Genomic DNA, 19,750 nt, shown 5'->3' with positions numbered 1-19,750 from the left:
GGTACTCAGTCTCCTTAGTTATCTCTTTCACAGCTTTCCCCTTTCCTTTCTGGAGATGAAAATCCAAGGGAGAGGTTGGGTGGCACCTGGATATTCTTTGAAGGGTAGAAACACATTACACCAACTCATGGGAATCCCGTCTCTGGGTTTTTATTAATGGAAACACTCCTTTTGTCCCAGCCCCACAGCCCACCTTTTCACCTTGCATCATTCTTTGCAAAGTTAGTCAAGATAGTCAAAGATAACTTTGCTAGAAAAAAAAAAAAAGAGCGAATCTGGGCCCTTGTAGAGAGGGAAGACAAATGGTCAATACTGTCCATGAAGTGGCTGTCACAGTTGATTTAGCCTCATCTGTTTGCAGACAGAAATTGCTGTCTCACAACAGTGGCAAAATACCATAGATGAAAATATGCACAACTGCAAAGAGCCTGTCTAATTGCTGCTAGTATTCCAAAGTAGTTTCCACTTTTAAGCTAAGCTTGAAGGGAAACACATATGAACTATTCTTGCTTTGAACATTTTAGTACTCAATAGCAGTAAAGGGAGGTTGGTTAAACCAGCATGGTGTTATTTGACGTCAACAATGTACCTTCCCTCCAAAATGCTCAGGCACTCAAGAGAGCATTGCTGGCATGCAGCATGGTGAGTTCTCCATGGATTTCATAATGAAGTCCCTTTTCAGCAGTGGCAGAAGAGAAAAGTAACTATATTTGGATGATTTGAGTTATAGGCACCTTGATTTGGGGATAAGAGAGAGAATTCAGGATTTAGAATTTAAAAGCTATCTTTGCCCATTTTTGGTAAATCCCTAAGATTACTCATTTAATCATGAATGGAAAATAAAACGAGAAAATTGTTTAATACAAAGTTGCAATCACAGGAGCCTACTGAGGTAACGTTTTCAATTTATTTATATAAGCAACTGCATTTTAAAAACATTCTTGTCCTACAAAAATAAAGTGAAAAATAATTCACAGAATTTTAAATAAATAATTTCAAACACATATTTATCATGTGCAACTTGAACCCAGCCAAACCCAGCAGGCTGGGTCACAGACAAGTGAAATGTGGCTTCAGAGTACAAAATGCACAGTGAACATGATTCCTTTCCAAAGCAGCTTAGAGCAACTCAGCTGACATAAACTTTTTCTCACAAATTCCATTTTACCTACCCCAAAATAACTAAATCTGTCCAGACTTGTCCCTCTTTGACTTTAAGCCAAGCAGTTTTCTTTGTTAATGGTAGAAAGGTGCTCTGACGTGTTCCAAAGATAATCTGAATGACTGCATGTTTAGCCGATGACCAAATAGTTCTCTCGTATTAGAATATACGGTCCTGACAACATTTTTGTACAAGGTTATTGAAGTTTCTCCCTTCTTTGTGCCTCAGATGGAGAAACAAAACAAAATGCCCTTCCTTCTCCGAAGCGTTTATACCAAAGACCATCTCAAATCAGTCATTGGTATTGATTGTTATAGGAGATCTGGAGTCAGCTAATTGCACTAATGGTTACAAATTTACTCTGCAGAAGGTAATCAGTGTTTTCAAACAAATCCATAGAAACAAAGAAGTCACAAGTCAAGCTATTCTACTACCATAGCCATTACAACACAAGCCTCTACAAATGTTTGAGAGATTCAGATGTAACATAAACTCAAGTCCTTTTCCACAAGTAGTCAAGGAATTTTGTGTGGGGGCACAGAATACCAGGTTGCTGCTCTACTCCAGTCTGAAGTGACATTCTTTTTACCTATAGTTCCCCAGCTGTTTTTATGGGAAGATCATCTTCTATATTTCCTCTCTAGAAATTAAAAAAAGATACCCTTACATGCAAAGGTTTAAGTGCTGGTACAAGATCCTGTGTAACTTTTTATGTGCCCATATGAGGCTAGAAATTTTAGTGCTGGATCAGGAGACATGTTTAGGACATTTTGTGCTAACTAGCCAGTTTTTGTTAAGCTTAAGCTACTCATTTAAAATGCCTCTGTTTATAATCTATAAATAAAACATTAGCATCCCCCCCAATCAAACAAATAGAGCTCTAATTCATGACTATGGATTGTGTATATATGACCTAAGCTAACAAAGTCTTGTTGCCTTGAGGTTTTGCTCAATCAGTGCTGCATATGTTTACATAGCTTCCCAGTTTTTATTATTCCCCAATAATCTCAATTTGGGTAACAAACCTATACTATAGTCATGTTCTTAACTAAAACTGTACTGTCCATTTGTCCTTAAAGTGACAGATTAAAATTTATATTATCAAGTAGACCAGAGAACAACAGCTATGAAAAAAAAAAAAATCAAACAACAACAACAACAAAAAAACACTAATACTTTGGACTAAGTTTAAGACCTCCCCGAACTTGCAAAATAAGATGCATTGGCTGCTGCCAAGCAGCCTTGTATTTCAGCCTGATAGTCATTTCTAAGCTCAGTACGATTACTGTCATCTTCTTACATAAATAATACTTCTGTTATATATGCTTCAAAAACAAGAAGCATCTCAGACTAGTTCTATTTTCTTTAAATAATTAAATTAAAAAAAAAAAACACGAAAAAAACAAAAAACAGTATAATGCCCTAATGCCCTAAGCAAGGACAGATTTACAAAAAAAACAATGAAAAAACCAAACACCCACAAACATGCAAGTTACTGTGCAAAGTGCCTTATTTGCAATGAGGGAGAGGTAGTATCATTGATCAATGCAATGCATTTTCTGACTTTACAAAAATAAGAAAGTCTTATAAACATGTATTTGTTAATTTTGGAGTGCTCCTATGGAATTCAGAATCTTTTCTGGCAGTTTTCATTAAGTCAAATTTTCTTGTATTTTTAGTTTGATGACCTGTTTTCAAGCTTAAGCAACAACTTGCTTTTGTAGTGTTCTGTGACCTACACAAGACAAAACACAACACCTGTTGTCACATATTAAAACAAATACAAAACACAAAATAAAAATTGGAACCTTCATCCACTTTGGAATACGTAGTTCTGTTACAGAAGATTTTAAACAAGGGATTCACTGCTGTAGAGCTGAAACACAGAAAATCCCTTTTGTAAGTGGAAGCCTTACCTGAGTAAGGAATCTAGGGTAACCCCCAAAGTGAAGATGCAAAAGTTTGTTTTTTTTTTTTAACTTTAAGCTATAAATAAAATAATTTATATAAATAAATAAATAGATGAATATTTTATAACTCAGCAGATCGCTCTTTCAGTAGTAGTGTGGGGTTGATATCTTCCATTGCTGTGTTTGAGGTACTAACATTAATAGTTGCCTCCGTGGGTTCAGGATTTAAGACGTGGAAAGCAGTGAAAGGACAGCCTTTCACATTGTTGCAGATGAGCTTCTGTAAGGAGGCAGTATTGATTATTTCAAATCCCACTTTTCCACCAAAGGTGCTCGGCTTCCAGTACTCTGGGGAACAGATAGCATTTCCCATCAGTCCTTTCAGAGAGAATGGTGCGCCAATTTCTACCATTGTTTCGCCAAAGATGGCACCTGGTCGTGGCTTTTCTACAAGGAGGCCTGGATACAGCTCCATAGCATCTATGTCTCCATAAAGTTCTTCCAGTTCAGCAGCCATTTCTTTTTCTCCTGTAATTATTGATGAATAAACACAGTAAGTGGAAAAATCCTGTTTTCATGGCAACACCATCCTGCTGAAGTTCAGAAACAGGATTGAAGGCTTCTGTTAGCCACTTTAAAGACAAGGGCACTCGTTTATGAAGAAGGATTAAAAACTGTTACCTGTAAGTTCTTCAAACGATTTAAATGGTTTCAACATGAAGCGTTTCCTGTACTCATTCAAGGACTGGTATCTCATTTGTCTGCTTTGGTCAATTGAAGCCTTTGCTACTTTCTGTACTGCAGCAGGAACATTTTTTCCACCAGCAACCTATTCAGTAAAGATGAAAAGTAATAAGATCTCCAGATAAAAGTTATGAGGAAGTTGTGCCTTTATATAGTTTTGGATAGATTTACTGCACCCCTGGTGCAACCCCCAAATTGTTAACTTGAGAAAGTACCTACCCTGCCAGCACTTTGCTTGGAGAAAGATTTCACCATATGGGAAAGGCCATGTTCCAGCATTATAGAGTTGTTGTAGAGGAACTGCTGGAAAGTGTACTCCTGGTCATGTATTTGAAAAGTGTCAGGCAGAAGTGGGTGCCAATGGTACAGGGTATTGAATTCAGCTGCAATTCGGTTCTGGTATTGGAATCGCTGGTTGAACAGAAGCTCAGGATCGAACTTGAGTTTGAAGTGGTAGCCACTCAAGTGTTGCACGTAATCTTCAATAACAATCTTGATTGTCTCTCCTGTTGGAGAAGGAAAAAGGACACAATATTGGTACTGATTCCCTGAGAAACACTGGGGAACCCTATCTCTGAGATAACATGCCATTTCTAAACTTTTCTGGAAAAAATACTATAGGGATCAGGATAGCAAACACTCCTCAGCATTCTCTAATAGTACAGAGAAAGATTCATGTATTTTATGTGACTAAAAGTAGGGGGTAGAACGGTACTTAAGAGCCCAAGTTTTTGGCTGCGGCAGACAAACTTTTTTTCACCTTATAGCTTCCTTCACTCTGGTCCCCTCAAGCTACACTTACATTTATTTTCCACAGAATTTGCAGAAAAGCATACATTAGTATCAACATGGTGCTTGGTTATAATATACTATCTAGGACAGAGGTAGGGGATAATAAAGAAAGCTAGTATCTGAAAGCAACCTCTCAGCTTCTGAGCTGCTTAAAACAATATTCTTTTCTTGGTTTACTGTTTCATCCACGATTTGGGCACAGTCTTTCTAAACTTGGTATGTGTCAACATTAACAGATGAAATACCACTTAGCAGACAATTAGACAGGAGAAGTATGTAGAATAACATTTTATGTAGCTTTCTGAACTTTAGACTTAACCACAGCCCATCTCAAAGCATACCTGAACTGACCCAACCCCAGAAGAGGAAAAAAAGAAAAAAATCTCTGGGAGCAACTGAGGTCATCTAGCCTCACAGGCCTCCTCTCTGAGAAATAAATCTTGGCTTCCCATCTTTTCACTGCTTTCAGTTCTGTTTCCCTTAAATAACGGAATTAAGTATCTCTTGACTCAATTTTCTTCAGTTTTGGTATTTAACATAGCAGGAGGCAGCTGTATTTTAATGTAATTCCAGTGACAGGTCATGAAGGCTCAGACTTACGCCCTCATACACCAATTAAGTAACAGTTTTTCCTCTTGCTAGATCTACTGCAGCTGCAGTACATCACAGGTAGAAGCATCAAGCTCAACGGAACATTTGAATTGCACGTAGTAGAAGTGACACTCACCTATCAATATGAGTCTAGTAGTTTGGAATAACTGCTCATCATCCCACTCTGGATGCTCCTGTTTCAGGATGTCACAGACCCGATTGTGTTCTCTCAGCCATATTGTAGCATACATCATTAAACCTGGGACCAAACCAAACACCTCCTGCCCGACAGAAAACTGCAAGTGTTCAGGAACATGAGGAGGGTAGATCATCTCTGCCTGAGTGTCCTTCACTGTGGGTGGATACATTTCCCCATCGATCATCTGCCAAGGAGGGACACAGGAGGAAGGGAGAAAGAAGAGAGTCATAAGCTATGATGCTTATGAGTTACGATGTATTGACTCTGTTAGCGCCAACTTAAAGCAAGCAACACTGCAAGCAGAGCACTCATTTTAAGACATATGTCACCTAATAAAAAGGCGGGAAGATAAGACATACCTGGTATTTTAGCTTTCCATCCTTGAGAAGTCTCAGTTTAAGCTGTCTCTCCAGAGTCTCTCCATAAATGTGATTCAAGTCAACCTGTAAAATAAAAGCATTTGGAACATGAAGACAAGCTACATTTTTTGCTATTTTAGGATAGGTCCTACTTCTGTGGATGCCAATACAAGTTCATCCCTTAAATGTTTACCTTTTAATTATGATATTGTTACCATATAAGTATCACACAATGATATTTAAGATGAAGCCAAATTATTTCCTGGCAACTGGAGCAATCACTGTGTAAGTTTTTAAATTGGACTGGCAATTTAAGAGGACTCTGTTTAGAGTGTCAGCAGCTTTTTATTATGCAGGCAGCTCTTTATATACACAAACATTTTACAGCTTTCTGTTTTAGACATACACACAACATTCATATTGAAAAATTCTTTATCCAAAGGCTGTCTGCTTTGTAGATAAAGATCTTAAAATTCAAATTTGCTTTTGAAGTTCTTTTTAATTAAGTCTCTTCAATTAGCAGCACACATGAGATACCGTAAAGTATCTCTGCAACTGATGGAAAGAGTCCAACAGGGTAGTTCTAGATACTCATTAGACCTAACATATTTAGCAAAAGCAGATTCCTGGGGGGGGGGAAAAAAAAGTCATAGCCCTCACTGTACAGAGCTTTTAAAGAGAATTATGTGAGATGCTATTCAGTCACCAGAGTTTTGCCTTCCCCCTTCCATGACTTCCTGATTTGTTGCAGGGCATGTTGAATGGTATATGTACTAGTCTTTGTGCACTCTGACTACCTGTAAGGTATCATTCTAGCTGGTTAGTAGCTCCTAAGAGCTAAATGCTGTGTTCGAGTTACAGAGCTATGATCTTACCCCATGGCCAAGAGCTTTAGTGAAACCAGGTCCTTTCTTGTGGTCTGTCTTAAAGAACTGATGAGTGAAGTGTTGGGCAAAGAATGTGAACATCACATTTGTGCCTTGTGGGTCAGGAATAAATTTTTTCCGCAGCAAAAACTTCTCCACAATCAGCTTTGAATCTGGGAGCTCTTTCTTACCTACGAGGAAAAGAAAATCTGCTTATAGTAAAGTGAGATGTTCAAGACTGCTATGGTTAATACTTAATTTTGTTCCTAACAACAAAACAGACTTACTATTTTCAACTTATTAATGCAAGATTCAACAACGAACACCAGAATGGTTATCTTTAAGGTCATTACACAATATGCTATACATGGTTATTCTCAAAGTCAATTACACTGTTAAAAGGTTGTAGACAAGCTTGCCTGTTGGTGTTTTCTAAGACAAAAAGATAAATAGGAATTCCTAGAAAAGAAAGTTATGCATCTGTTTTATTCCTTACCTTTAACACCCATTGGTGTCGGACAGTCACGTCCTACTGGGGGAAGGCTTCTTGTGTAATAGGAAAGATTGGAATAAGCTTCCCAGTTTTTGTAATTATAGTCACTATTGTAAGTTGGTGGGCTGTCAATCAAATGTGATCTTGCTGGAAGAGACAAAAAAGAAAAATATATGTATTTGTTTTTATTTTAAAACTATACCTCTTAGTCTCATGAAGTAAGTCACATGGCCAGATTGTTTCCATATATTTTGCCAGCAGTTGCATCGACAAATTCCATACATATAATCCCATTTAACTTCAGTAACTGGCGGTTGCTGAATAACAGGAATAGGTTCTGAATTAGCAATTGGATCCAACTATTGAAATTCGCACAAAATGGCTCAATTTATGCTATATGCTAGCAAAAACCTAGATTTTATCAGTGATGAGAGCAAAATGCATTTCTGTCTGAAAGCACATTTCACATCAAGTGTGCAATACGCTGAAATCTTAAGTTTTGTTTAGAGTGTTTTTATCTTAGTACATTTTAGCTTGCTACTTCATGAATAAACTGATCAAATAGAGTATTCTGGAGTCCTACAAGTAGCTCCTGCCAGTTAAGGGTATGAGAAGGGTGAACTTATACTTACACGTCAATACATATCTCATAATAGTATCTCGTAAGAAGGGGATGTTGTTGATGATGTTCCAGACTCCTTTGAAGTGGGTGAGAATGTAGTGGACAGTATTTGGCGTAGGTTTCAATGTCAGTTTCAGCCATGTGAAGAATTCCGCTGTGAGCACAGATGGAAAGATTGTAAGTTAGCTATTAAGAATAGCCTACAATTCTGCAATTGAATTCTCAAAGTTCATTTCCATGAGAATGGATCCGAGATACTTACGTGTTGTACAATTTTCCCCATAATATCCTGTCCTTGTGCAGTCACATTCATACTGGTCAAATCCTGTTGTCATGCATACTCCTCTGTTCTGACATGGGTTTGAGCAGCAAGGATTGGCTAGAACAAAATCAAATACTCCGATTAAAATAGTGTCTTTTATACCTAGATCACTGTTCTCACCACACTGAGTGAAGTTTCTGGATGTAGGTTGAGAGTGCCCTGAAGTTTAATATTCACTGGGATGTCAACAGAATGAGTACGCACTCACACTAGACTTTAGACAGCTATGGGTAACAGCTAACGATAAAAACTAGGAATTTGACAGTGTGGACTGCGACGAGCTTCTCAAGAGCATTTGTGCTACCTCACACAGGTCAGTGGAAGCCTGACATCCTTCCTACCATACTAAAGTACTCTAGAAACCAAAAAAAGTACAAGATAAAAAAAATAATAATGAAAACCGTTCTGGATTTCCACCTGGAAACCTACACCCCGTGACCACCCCTAGGCCTCAAGCGCAGCGGAGCCCCTCGGAAGCTCCTTAGACGCCCAGGACAGCGGGGCCAGGATGCGGGCCCCTGCCGGCCGCCCGCCGCCCGCCGCCGGCCCCTCACGGCCGCCCCCCGCCCGGCCCCGCTGCCGCCGCCGCGCCCCTCGGGGCCCGCTGCGCGCCGCTTTCACCCGCGCCACCGCAGCCGCCTCCCCCGCTGCTGCCGGCCCGGCGGGGACGAGTCGGGACGGGACGGGTCGGGTCGGGTCGGGACGGGACGGGACGGGACGGGACGGGACGGGACGGGTCAGTACGGGACGGGTCGGGTTGGGTCGGTACGGGTCGGTACGGGTCGGTACGGGTCGGGACGGGTCTCACCTGCGTGGCCGGCAGCCAGGAGAGCGAGGACCAGTGCGCAGGGCAGGATCATATCCCGGCGGGGCTCCGTGGTGCTGGTGCTGGTGCTGGTCGGGCTCTGCGGATGCTCAGCGCCGAGGACCCAGTGCTGCTCCCAGGTGAGCACCCGCCTATTTATCCCGGGCGCCGTGAGTCACCCCTCCTTCACTCCCCGCGGGCTGCCGCAAAGTCACGAAATTGGGAATTTTTCGGCCCCGCCCCGCCGCCTGCCGCTGGGCCGACCCCGGGCTGAGGGCCGGCAGGGGAGGGGACGGCCGGGTCGGGCCGGGCCCGGCTGGGAGGAGCCGTCCTGCTGCCCGGCGGGGACCGTCCTGCTGCCCGACGGGAGCCTCCAGCTGCCCGGCAGGGGCCTCTTGCCCGACGGGAGCCTGCTCCTGGCCGTCAGGGGCCTCCCGCTGCCCGTGGGCCCCGCCTCCCTCCTGCGGCCCGCGGTCCCGAGGCCCCCAGCGCACCCATTTCCAAGCCCGGTTTCCAAAACGCCTCCTGCACCTGGCCGGGCCCAGGCGTGTCGCGGTTAGTGAAAAATTTGTGTGCACAGTAATAGGCCATCCTGGATGTTCTGGAGAGGGGCACGAAAATCCATAATTGCATGATTCTTCTGGCATAGCAAAAGGTGTGTATTTTGATTTTAACTTTAATTTCTGTGCTCACAGACACACATACATGCGTGTATATATATATGCAGATAGCACACTACTGGTCTTGGTCACACTCCTGGCTGCCAGCAGCACGTATGTGCATCTGTGGTAGCTGGGTGCAAGTCACGACTTCGTACAGGTTGTGCAAGGGCGGTTCAGCTTCTCAGGTGTGAGACGGGGATCTTCTGCTCCCGCATCAGGAGCCAGACTGACCAGCTGCAAAGCACGGGTGATGTTCAGGGTGTACAAAGGGGCAACTCCGTAGATCGAGGGTCTGGCTTTGTAGATTTTGTTTCCATTTTACACTGTTCCTATTGTGTCTTACAAGGCTTTGTAAGAAAATGTCAGATGAGAGAGGTGTTACTTTTTAATAAATGTGTAGGAAGCTGTAAATGCAGAAAGTATTTCTAAGGTGTAGAACCAGCAATGTTTAGGGGAAAACTGAATGAGTTGTGTGCTAGAGAATTCTCTCTGAAATGATAAAACATTACTCCAGGGATCTGGAGAACCCTGGGGATAAGGGCAACTTATGTTGAGTAAAGTTTTGATTTATTAGAAGTAAACGACGTGCAAACGGAGTAGAACTTCAGTTTCAGGAGAGGACACTTGTCCTTGGCAAGGGGCGTTTGTCGCAGCTGCCAAACCGATGAGCACTTCTTCGCCTTCCACCCTACCCCCTGCAGATGTAGGCTGGAGGGAGGGGGGCAGCCTGGGCTGCAGGCATGGTGTTGATGCTTCTTGGACAGGGCACGTGGTGAAGCATGGGCTGTCGTTAGGTCTGATTTCCGCTGGGAAAGGTCATTTGTGCAGCTGGTGGCTGTGGTGCAATTGAAAGGATCCTTCAGCTCCTCTCACGCATTGAAGCAAGATGATGGAAAATCAGGGGGATTGGATATTGCTGTTTTTCCGAAGGCTGCCCTTCACCCTCACGTATTGTTTTAGGATTGCCTGTAATCAAGGTCATGTGCTGGAATGGGATTTATCCTTAAAAATAGGTTATGTTGCTGTGTCAAGACTCACCACCAGGTGGAGATTTTATGCCCCAACTAACAAATTCTCTATTTTTTTTTTTAACATACAAACTCTCATTGAAAAAAAAAACACAAAAAACACCATTATTTTTACTTTAACGATAGTTGTTTTAAATATCCTCTGCTCCAGATGAAAGCAATCACTGGAACGTACTAGCTTCCTCAACCTCAACATTTTCTTCCTCAACATTTTTACTTCAGCCGAAACATCTGGAGGCTGTGATTCCCTTGTTTCTGTTTCCATTCCAGGTTGCATATGAAAGGTTGAGGAATGTATATAGAATATGTATGGAATTCACGCCTCTTTGCTGAGGTCAGTTTATTGGTTCTTTTAGGCCAGGTCTCAGGAAAACACTGGAAGAGACACAGCTATCTGTAGTAACCTTAGTAATGCCACCAGAAGGGTGGCAAAGGGGAAAACGTATCCCTGCCTTGGTGCTGTTCCATTTTTTGCCCTGGCTCCTGAAAATCTAGAGCAAGTTCCATTGATCTGGGAAGAATGATTTTCTCAGCATGGCGTTTCTGTGTCAGGGAGGCGGATCGGGAGATTTTGCCCATTGTGTGTCTTCCTTGCAAGTTTTCAAAGCATCATTTCCCCCTCCAGTTATTTTCATTCATTTTATCTGTAGCTATGGTTCAGTGGGAAAAATTAGGAAAGGCTTTGTTTCTCATTGGGGATATTTGCACCCATGAAGTGAATTTCAGCTTTGCCATTCTGAGGTGTTTCTTAACAACTACCCATGGAAATTACGTCATAATTATATACATAGTGGAGTATAAGATAATGTAGATTTTTGCCCCATATTGGTAGGTAGAACCCCACCTGACCTATTTTTGACAGCTCTATTTAAAGAAGAAGGTGTCTGAATGCAGTAGGATTCACTGAATAGTACTGCCCCCTTCTGCTGGATGTTTGTTTCCTATTGCATGACATGATAAATGATGACCCACAGCTAGTTCTTGTTCTTTCTGCCATTTAGATGGTACCTTATTTTCAGATTAAGCTCTAGCAAGTCAATCATTTACAATCCAAGCCATATACAGTGCTGTTTTGTAACCAAACTTCATAAGGTGAAGCTGTCATTAGAAAATTAAATAAAAGACAGAAAAAAATAAGTAACTTCACTATAAAAATAGAGATGCATAATTTGAATTTTTGTTCTTCCAAAATTTCAAACTGTAGCTATTCAAAATGGCTACAAATACAAATACCTGCACTAGCAGATTATATTGTGCTGTCAAAAGAGATGTTAGAAGATGACTTTGCCATAAGATGCATGGGAATGACAAGGCCCTGTGGGCTTCCACGGTGAGGAACTAACTACACGGCCGAGTGTGTCACAGAAATGAGCTCAACCAATTTGCTGGAAAAAAAAATAGAAGTAGTAAACATTGGGTGTTTATAATATTGCCACATACGATCATAAATCACCTCCCTAAATTGGGTTAGGAATCAAATATTAAGAATAGTTTTTTAATGCCTTTTTGCTTGTCTGTTTTCTATCTGCCCTCTCATTCCATACGGTCTAAGAACTTAAGCTTTTTAAGGAGGGGGCGATAGTTTATTCTTATTTTGCATTGTATTTAGTGAAAATAATGAAAAGCAATCTGCCTCTGAGTTACAGACCTATTAACATTGTAGTGAGTGAAAGGATTTTGGTGCATATCCTATAGAATCCTTGGGAAAACTGCATTTTACAGGCAAAACGCACACTCCCATTTCATTGATCGGAACGCCGTCAAGTGGAGGTGAACTAGAGCACGAGTAGCTGTCTGGATGCCAGGATGATTTTGACTTCTGCCATTTTTACCTGCGTGGTGGGTTTGGTGGATTTTCTGGTCACTTCCAAGATGTGATGGGTAGCAGAAAGGCTCTGCCCAGTTGGGAATGTTCTGGAGAGAGAGCATTAAACTCCAAAGACTGCGCATGTTCCCTAGTGAGGTGCTGATAAAGTGAGCTGGTCATCTCCACTTCAATGAACATGCATTATTTTTACAAAAGAATAAGTAGACAGTCAAGTAAAGCTACGTTTCTGTCCATAATTACAAAGATCCATGTCAGAACATTAACAGCTTTGTGTTCATCATGAGCTCAAAGTGGAGCTTAAATGTATCTGCTGCTCCAAATGAAACACAGTGTTTATGACACATGCACAGAAACGTGAATCAAATATTTATAGGCACTTGGCAAACTGTAATGAAACAAAATGTATTTTTTTCCTAACCATTGTTTGCTGTTACAGGTTTCTATTAAAGTAGGAAAGCAGGCCAACCAATAGGTCATGTGGATCCATGCAATACATGGTAATAACATAGCTTAAAACAAAGACCTGTTGTATCAGCTGGTTCCAAGGAGTAATCTGTATTAAAGTCAGAGGGGCTGTTTGCACTTAAGCCGGCAGTGAATTTATCCTCAAGCCTTTTTAATATGTTTCAAATGTTTTCCCTTCCCTTGTGATTGTGGGAATCTCATCATCATGTTTAATAGCACAGTAATTTCCTGGCAAGCGGGCCAATTTTATTTCTTCAGTCTGTACTTTTCTGCTCTTCTATTGCAAAACGTGCCCAATCTGAAGCTCGCTATCACCAACAGTTTGAATATGTTGTAGCCGAAGCAAAGACACACTCTGGAGATGGTGGGTACAAAGATACGATAACAAATCTGAATGTTCTGAAAATGTTCTTGAAAATAGAAGGACACGAGAAGGAAGTCTATGTCTTTAAGCTTCTTTTGCTGCCTCCTGCTAATCGAGAACGTGTTCACAGAAATCTTTAGTTATGTATTTGCTTGAAACTTTCATGTAATCACCCTTGGGTTTGCCTGACCAGCGTTGCTAGTTCTTTGTCTCATCTTCTGTGTTCTCCTGGAGTGCCCTGGTCATTTGGGTCCCGGTTTCATTAGGACCCTTAGGCTCTGCTGGAAAACAGAAATACTCAGTTACCTGGATTTAAAACAAGGGAGGTTTATTTATTTTTCCAGGAAAATCATGGTAAAAGCACACTTAATTTGTGGGGCTTCTAGACTACAAATTTTGCTGTTGTCATCTGGAACTCCAAAACAATTTGTGCCAGTGAAAACAATGCGTGAATGGAAGGTATGTGTGGTCTGGGATCTGGGTGGCTGTGCTCCAAAGCAAAATACCATGGACAGTGATTGGGAAGAGCGGCTCACGCGGGCTCTGCCTGCTGACAGACCTGTGCTGGGGAGAGAAGGAACACGAGGTTGAGGTGGGAGGCCATGGGGTGAGCATGGGCATTGGGATTGCTTGGGAAAGTGGGAGTATGCCTTAAATCCAAATCAGTTGTTTTCTTCTGGAATTATCCACAAAAATGTGGTAGAAATGATGGGTAGGTGGCACAAAAAGCTACTGCAGATTTAGGCAAGATCTGAGCAAGTTTGGGCCCTAATCTACTTTTGTTTTGTCTTCACGGAAGCTTACTTCTGCACTTCAGCTACCGAAGAAGAAACATAAATCCACTGCTTGTGTTTTATTTGGAAGCCAAGAGGAGTTTGAGGGGATGCTTTCCAATATGGGAAAGTTGCAGTTTCTTTCATCAACATCTTCTCATATAACTCTTTCCTTGCTTCTTTTTTATCAATTGTTCTTGTTTTAGTCCTCTGATATTCTGGACAGAATAGTTAGTTTTACTTAGTAAAACTTAGTAAAACTAAGGTGAAATGACTTAATGTCAAATTTAACTAGTGAGATGAGGTGTGGAATGAGACACCTGTGCTCTTCAGCTTCATCATGCTGCATCCTGGCCATTTTTTTCCTAGTGCTGTCTGCTTGCTTTGTAATTTATTTGCCATTTATCCATAGTATAACACATCTATAGGGCATCTGCATGCTTCTTGGTGCTTGATAAACAGCAATTTGTCCCAAAACTAGACAGAAAATAAACAAGAATTGCTCATTAATAACTGCTAAAATTTGAATCTCAGCCTTATCCAAAGCAAGGGTGAGCTCTCTACTTCGGGATGTTACTAGACATTAAATTCATGTTGCTTTAAATGAAAGTCAATCCACAAAGCCTCAGCAAAAATGGCTTCCAGAATCATGTGTTTTGTTTTTGAGCTGAAATGTATTAGACAATATTGCTCTTTTCCTCATTTGCAAACTCAGTAGTCACAAATTCAGTCCTGCCTGACTAGTTCCTGAAAAACAAGCCCTAAATGACTTAAACTCAGCTCGAAGCACTCTCAGACGAACTTTTTCCAGGGAGTGTAGGTGAATGGCATACGGAACAGAACATTTTTATCCTATGGGATAGTTTGAGTTTGCGGCAGAGGTTGACCCTGGATATTTCACCCTCACTGCTATCTGTCCTATTTTCTTTAGGTGGCAAGACTTTTAATTTCTTTTATAGTTGATTTTAAAGGAAAAGGCCATAAGCATAAGCCATCAGTTTTTGGCAGCCACAATACATCAGATCTATGGATATTTTTTAAATTCCAAATAACTTTTCAGAAGCCTTGTTTGGATGCACTTGAATGTGGGATTTTCTTCCTATTTGAACTGCACCTATTAAACAGACAATATTTTTCATTGTTCCTTGAATGAAGGAAAACAAGTTTTCCTTATTGACAATCAGCTACCAAAGCACTGAACTTCTCTGCTATTGTGATTTGGTTCTCTGGTGCTTTTTTAGCAGTCTCCGTTTTTTCTCCATCTAGCCTCAATATGTTTTGTATTTCCTATGTAGACATTTGATCACAGTTAGCTGCAACAAATATGTCATGAGATTTTGTAACTCTCTTACATAAAGAAGCATCAGCTGACATTTTGTCTGCTTTTTGTCATCTCACAAGAAGGCTGTAACTCATATTAGGGTAATTGCTTGTGTTATGCCATTTATAATAAGCATTTTAGATCAAAACAATCAGAAGGTTATCTTTCCGTGGAAAATCCATCCATAAAGAGTAGATTTGCAAATACTACCTTCCTCATTGCAGATGCTGAAATTTGCTTTTAGCTACTTCCTGCTTAACTTTTAGTAAATCCTTTCATTCAGTCTCACGCTCTTTTGTTGTCCATCTGAAAGCTGATCTGCTGTCACACAGCGAATACCATACTTTGTAATTTTCCACTGCTTTCCAGCACACTGACATTAAACTGGATAAAGGAAGCTGTAGTAGGCTTTATTGAGTAGAAAATCGTTTCAGCATAATGCTTTTATACATAAAACCTCTTTAGGTAATAAAGGTTGTTTAGGTTTATTCACAAATGCCTTTTCTCATTCACTTTTGAGAAAGTAAACATTATTTCTGCAAAGAAACATTTTTTTTTCTACCAGAGCATTTAGTAGATCTGTTTATAACAGTGCATAAACTCTTGTTCTGTCTAGTAACTATTATTCTGCGGGGTTTTGTAAGGTTTCCAGAGACTTAATGGCTTCATAAGGTGAGCTGCCTTTAGTCACTAAAAGAAGCCCACAGATCTTGTAGATACAATGTTCTCAGGTGTGTTCATCAAATGCTTACATATAAGAGCTAAACGCAGAATATGATACAAATGCTCTTTTTGTCCTGTTGCTGAAAGCTATGCGTTTGTTACAGAGCTGAGTATTAGATCTGGGAATTTTGCATCGTTTACCAAAGGGAAAAAAAAGGGGAATAAAGCAGCACTTCAGCATAGGCTACGTAAAATGAACCCTGGTAGGGTTTCCTGAATAGAAGATTGAATCTAACTCCACGTAAAACATTTATCCACATATGTAGCTATATATGCTACACACACCATATATATAACTGTATGTAACTATAAATCATCTGTAATTCACAGACTAATATGGCCAGTCTCTCAAAACCCTAAGTTTGCAGTGCCTTAGTGCAGCACATGTACCTCTGAGTGGGGCACGTGCCTGGGGATGCGGGGCTGCCTCACTCGCAGGCTGGGGGCTGCACAGTGCTGCACTTTTGTGGGCACCAGGAGCCTCTACAGATGGATGGGCTCATTAGCCCCACTGCTTCGTTGTGAAGCTCTTTCCCTAAGGCCGTGCTTATTGGAAGCACTGGGATGTTTTTTATAGTATTAAAGGCTGAAGTGTAATGTCTCATCACGGCTTGCCTTTCTGTTAGCCATGGAGCAGTTTTCATCATGGTCTGATATATCATAGAATCACAGAATCATTAAGGTTGGAAAAGACCTTCAAGATCATCTGGTCCAACCATCACCCAGCTACCAATATCACTCACTAAACCATGTCCCTTAGCACCACGTCCAACCTTTCCTTGAACGCCCCCAGGGACGGTGACTCCACCACCTCCCTGGGCAACCCATCCCAATGCCTGACCGCTCTTTCTGAGAAGAAATGACTCCTCATTTCCAACCTAAACCTCCCCTGGTGCAACTTGAGGCCATTCCTTCTAGTCCCATCACTGGTTACCTGTGAGAAGAGGCCACCCCCAGCTCCCCACACCTTCCTTTCAGGGAGTTACAGAGAGCAGTAATGTCTCCCCTGAGCCTCCTCTTCTCCAGACCAAACAACCCCAGTTCCCTCAGCCGCTCCTCACAGGACTTGTGTTCCAGGCCCTTCACCAGCTTCGTAGCCCTCTGTGTGAAGCTCACAGGTGAACAGCCATTGTGACAACTTACACATACAGTGCAGTAAGGCAGACTTCTCATTAGGGTTCTTGCATTTTTAATACAGGATGGGACTTTGTTGATCAGCAGCAGAATCCCTCGAGATGGATACAGCTACAGTCTGTCTAATAGTCTTCTACAGAGATTTACTCGCAACTTCATGGAAGTGTGAGCTATCCTCAGCTTGTCCTCCACTTTTCAAACACCACTTTGCAAATATTGCAGATGCTTGCCTTGACACTGCTGTACTTACTGTGACCTGCAAATTGATTTTAATGTAACTCCGTTGGGGGATGCAGTATGCTCTGAGAGCCTTGCTAAGTAAGCACACGCCATGCTGTGAGGAGGCAGCTCAGCTCTGCAGGCTCTTGTTGTCAGCCTTCACTCAGTGCCCGCACAGGAAGGAGCCATCAGGGTGTACATCTCATTAAGGACTGAACGTGGATTAAGCTGCCGATGTTAAGATGTTGAGTTGATTAAAACTGACTAGCTTCTCACAATGAAGCGGCTGGAGGAGTCACTTGGTGTCAGCCAAAAAAAATGTTCCATGACATGGACCTTGTGGCAGCGCGCTGTGATGGGCAGCGGGCTGTGCGGTCACAAATTACAGTAGTAGCTGTCAGTGGGCAGGTTCCTGGAGCAAGTTGGGTGCCCAGTGCCGGCTCCCCAGACTCCCAAGTCTCCCTTCTGGTTACCTCCACCTCCAGACTTAAATTGGGAGTGTTTTCCAATATCCTTGCTGCCTTGCCTCCCTCTGACATGTTCTTAGGGTTGAAAAAAGGAAAGAGAAATTAAGGAAGTAAAGGTCTGTAAAAGAACTCAGAGACCAGAGAAAACTGTTCCCCATGATCCTTTTCCTTAAAAGGCCTTTGGAAACGCCAGCTGGGTGGGTAGATTGCTGTAATTATTCGTACTTACCAGTGGGAACTGAAGGCACGCAGGAGAATATCGCAAGTTGAACTGCGCAGATCAGAACAAGAATTATAACACAGGTCGATTCTGCCAGCAAAATGTAGGGCTCAGGAGAGAAAATCTGGAGAAACTACTGCTTTTTTCAAAGTGAAATTAGATGATCATGAAGGAGACATCACATCATGTTATGTCTTGCCAGACATATGACTCTAAGCAAAGGCAAATAATTTAGAAATTGTTCAAATGCTTTTATGCTTTTTAAGACGGCCAATTATGTAATGGCACCAACAACTGCCTGGCTCAGTAGGCTCAAAAGCAAGCCTCCAAGGGAAATAATGCCACGGCGATATTCATCAGGAAATAAAAACTCAATGCTTACTCTCTGAAGGTTTTTAATTTCTTTTCCCTAGAATTTTCAATTAAGGAAAATGTGTAACAATCAAAATTATATAAAAATAGAAAATAATTAAGGAGGTGTAAACACTACAGTGGCTGTACTAGATGAGACCCATAGTCTATCTAGTCTAGTATCTGCAAGGGAAAATATCTGACATTGTTGGAATTGTATTATAGGTTTCAGCCTGTATACTGCGAAAGGAATGTCATCCACTTATAATTTCTATTTATGTTTGTTAGTGAACCTGAACACAGCAAATTCCACAGCTGAGATGCACCTTTTGCCTGTAGGACAGCACCTTTACTAAGAACAAAAGACGAAGGTCTATCTCCTGAAAGGATATTTTCTCAGAAAAGAGAAATATGTTCGGATAGAGCCAGCTTCCAGATGCTGAACTGACAGCATACAGTTTAAAGGACTAGCTCAGGTCTAGCTGAAAATGTCATTACTGTTAGTAAGAGGAATGCATATGATCCTGTGATCAGTTCTGATTATTGCACTCCACACATTATATCCTATATCATGAATTTTAATGGCATTTCTTTGTGGACCTGGAGCAACCATTAATTTGGTATAATGTCGATGTGACTCTGCTCCGCTATTTTTCTATTTATCCAGTGGCTGTCACTAAAATATTTTTGGATTTATTTCTCTTCCCAAGCCTCGAGGAAGAGAAGGTAAATCACATAAAGCCAGCTGAAAGCTTTTTGTCTCGTCTTCTTCAGTTGTTTCCACCAGCTGTGGAAATGCTGTGCTGGTAGCGCTCTGTGCCTTGCTGTGGGCCAGGTGCTATCACTTACTGCTTCTCCTTATAGGTAGTTAATTAAGCAGATGAGGGCTTTACAACATGTTATGGCAATGCATGTTATTTTGGGTCTCTGCTTTGCATGGCATTTTTCCTGGGGCTGTTTTGGAGAGAGTTGCCAGAGACCTCAGGCCAGGCAGCATTGGCTTGAGGCCAGGTTTGGAAGGAGCAGCCAAGTGCTGCCTTGATGCCACCAGAGAGCTGCTTCCTGGGGCTGCCACCAGCTCCCTGAAGTGACTGGCTCTGACCGCTGCCTTGTGGTGCGGGCTCTGGGTCAGCGGGTGGTGCCAGGGCTGCCGTCCTGCTGACTGCCTGCGAGGCTTTCTTCTTCGCCTGCAGCTCCTTGGAGTCGGGAGAGGAACTGTGTTTTGCAACAGTCTGCAATTAAAGAGTTTTAGCTCTTGCTAGGAGAAGAATGCCTGGCAGCGTGCAGTGTGTGTCTTTCCTCTTGACTTGATTTTTGCAGGGAAAGGCTG

The 19,750-nt window shown here is 41.8% G+C and overlaps 2 protein-coding genes across 5 annotated transcripts in view; one reads left to right on the top strand and one right to left on the bottom strand.

The window, feature by feature from the left end:
• Positions 1-888: 888 nt before the first annotated feature.
• PTGS2 (prostaglandin-endoperoxide synthase 2) lies at positions 889-9,003 on the bottom strand. The gene is made up of 10 exons (XM_048058960.2): positions 8,869-9,003; positions 8,001-8,117; positions 7,749-7,892; positions 7,120-7,263; positions 6,633-6,814; positions 5,758-5,841; positions 5,336-5,582; positions 4,036-4,322; positions 3,754-3,901; positions 889-3,600 (listed from the first exon to the last, which is right to left on the bottom strand). Exons 1-10 carry the CDS (start codon positions 8,918-8,920, stop codon positions 3,194-3,196), a joined length of 1,812 nt encoding a protein of 603 aa, XP_047914917.1. The 5' UTR covers positions 8,921-9,003; the 3' UTR covers positions 889-3,193.
• PLA2G4A (phospholipase A2 group IVA) overlaps positions 8,866-19,750 on the top strand; it is a 117,268-nt gene continuing 106,383 nt past the window's right edge. For 2 of the 4 annotated variants that reach the window (XM_048058954.2, XM_067001958.1), the window contains exon 1: positions 8,866-9,005. The gene's annotated coding sequence lies outside the window, so the exon portion shown is untranslated. Of the gene's footprint in view, positions 9,006-9,251; positions 9,521-19,750 lie in introns of those variants that run through there. The other 2 variants (XM_013177934.3, XM_013177931.3) reach the window with 1 other exon arrangement.

This window comes from Anser cygnoides, chromosome 8 (assembly GCF_040182565.1).
Source record: "Anser cygnoides isolate HZ-2024a breed goose chromosome 8, Taihu_goose_T2T_genome, whole genome shotgun sequence".
NCBI lineage: Eukaryota > Metazoa > Chordata > Aves > Anseriformes > Anatidae > Anser > Anser cygnoides.
The sequence above is the reverse complement of the archived record's forward strand: the minus strand, read 5'-3'. Positions and strand labels throughout refer to the sequence as shown.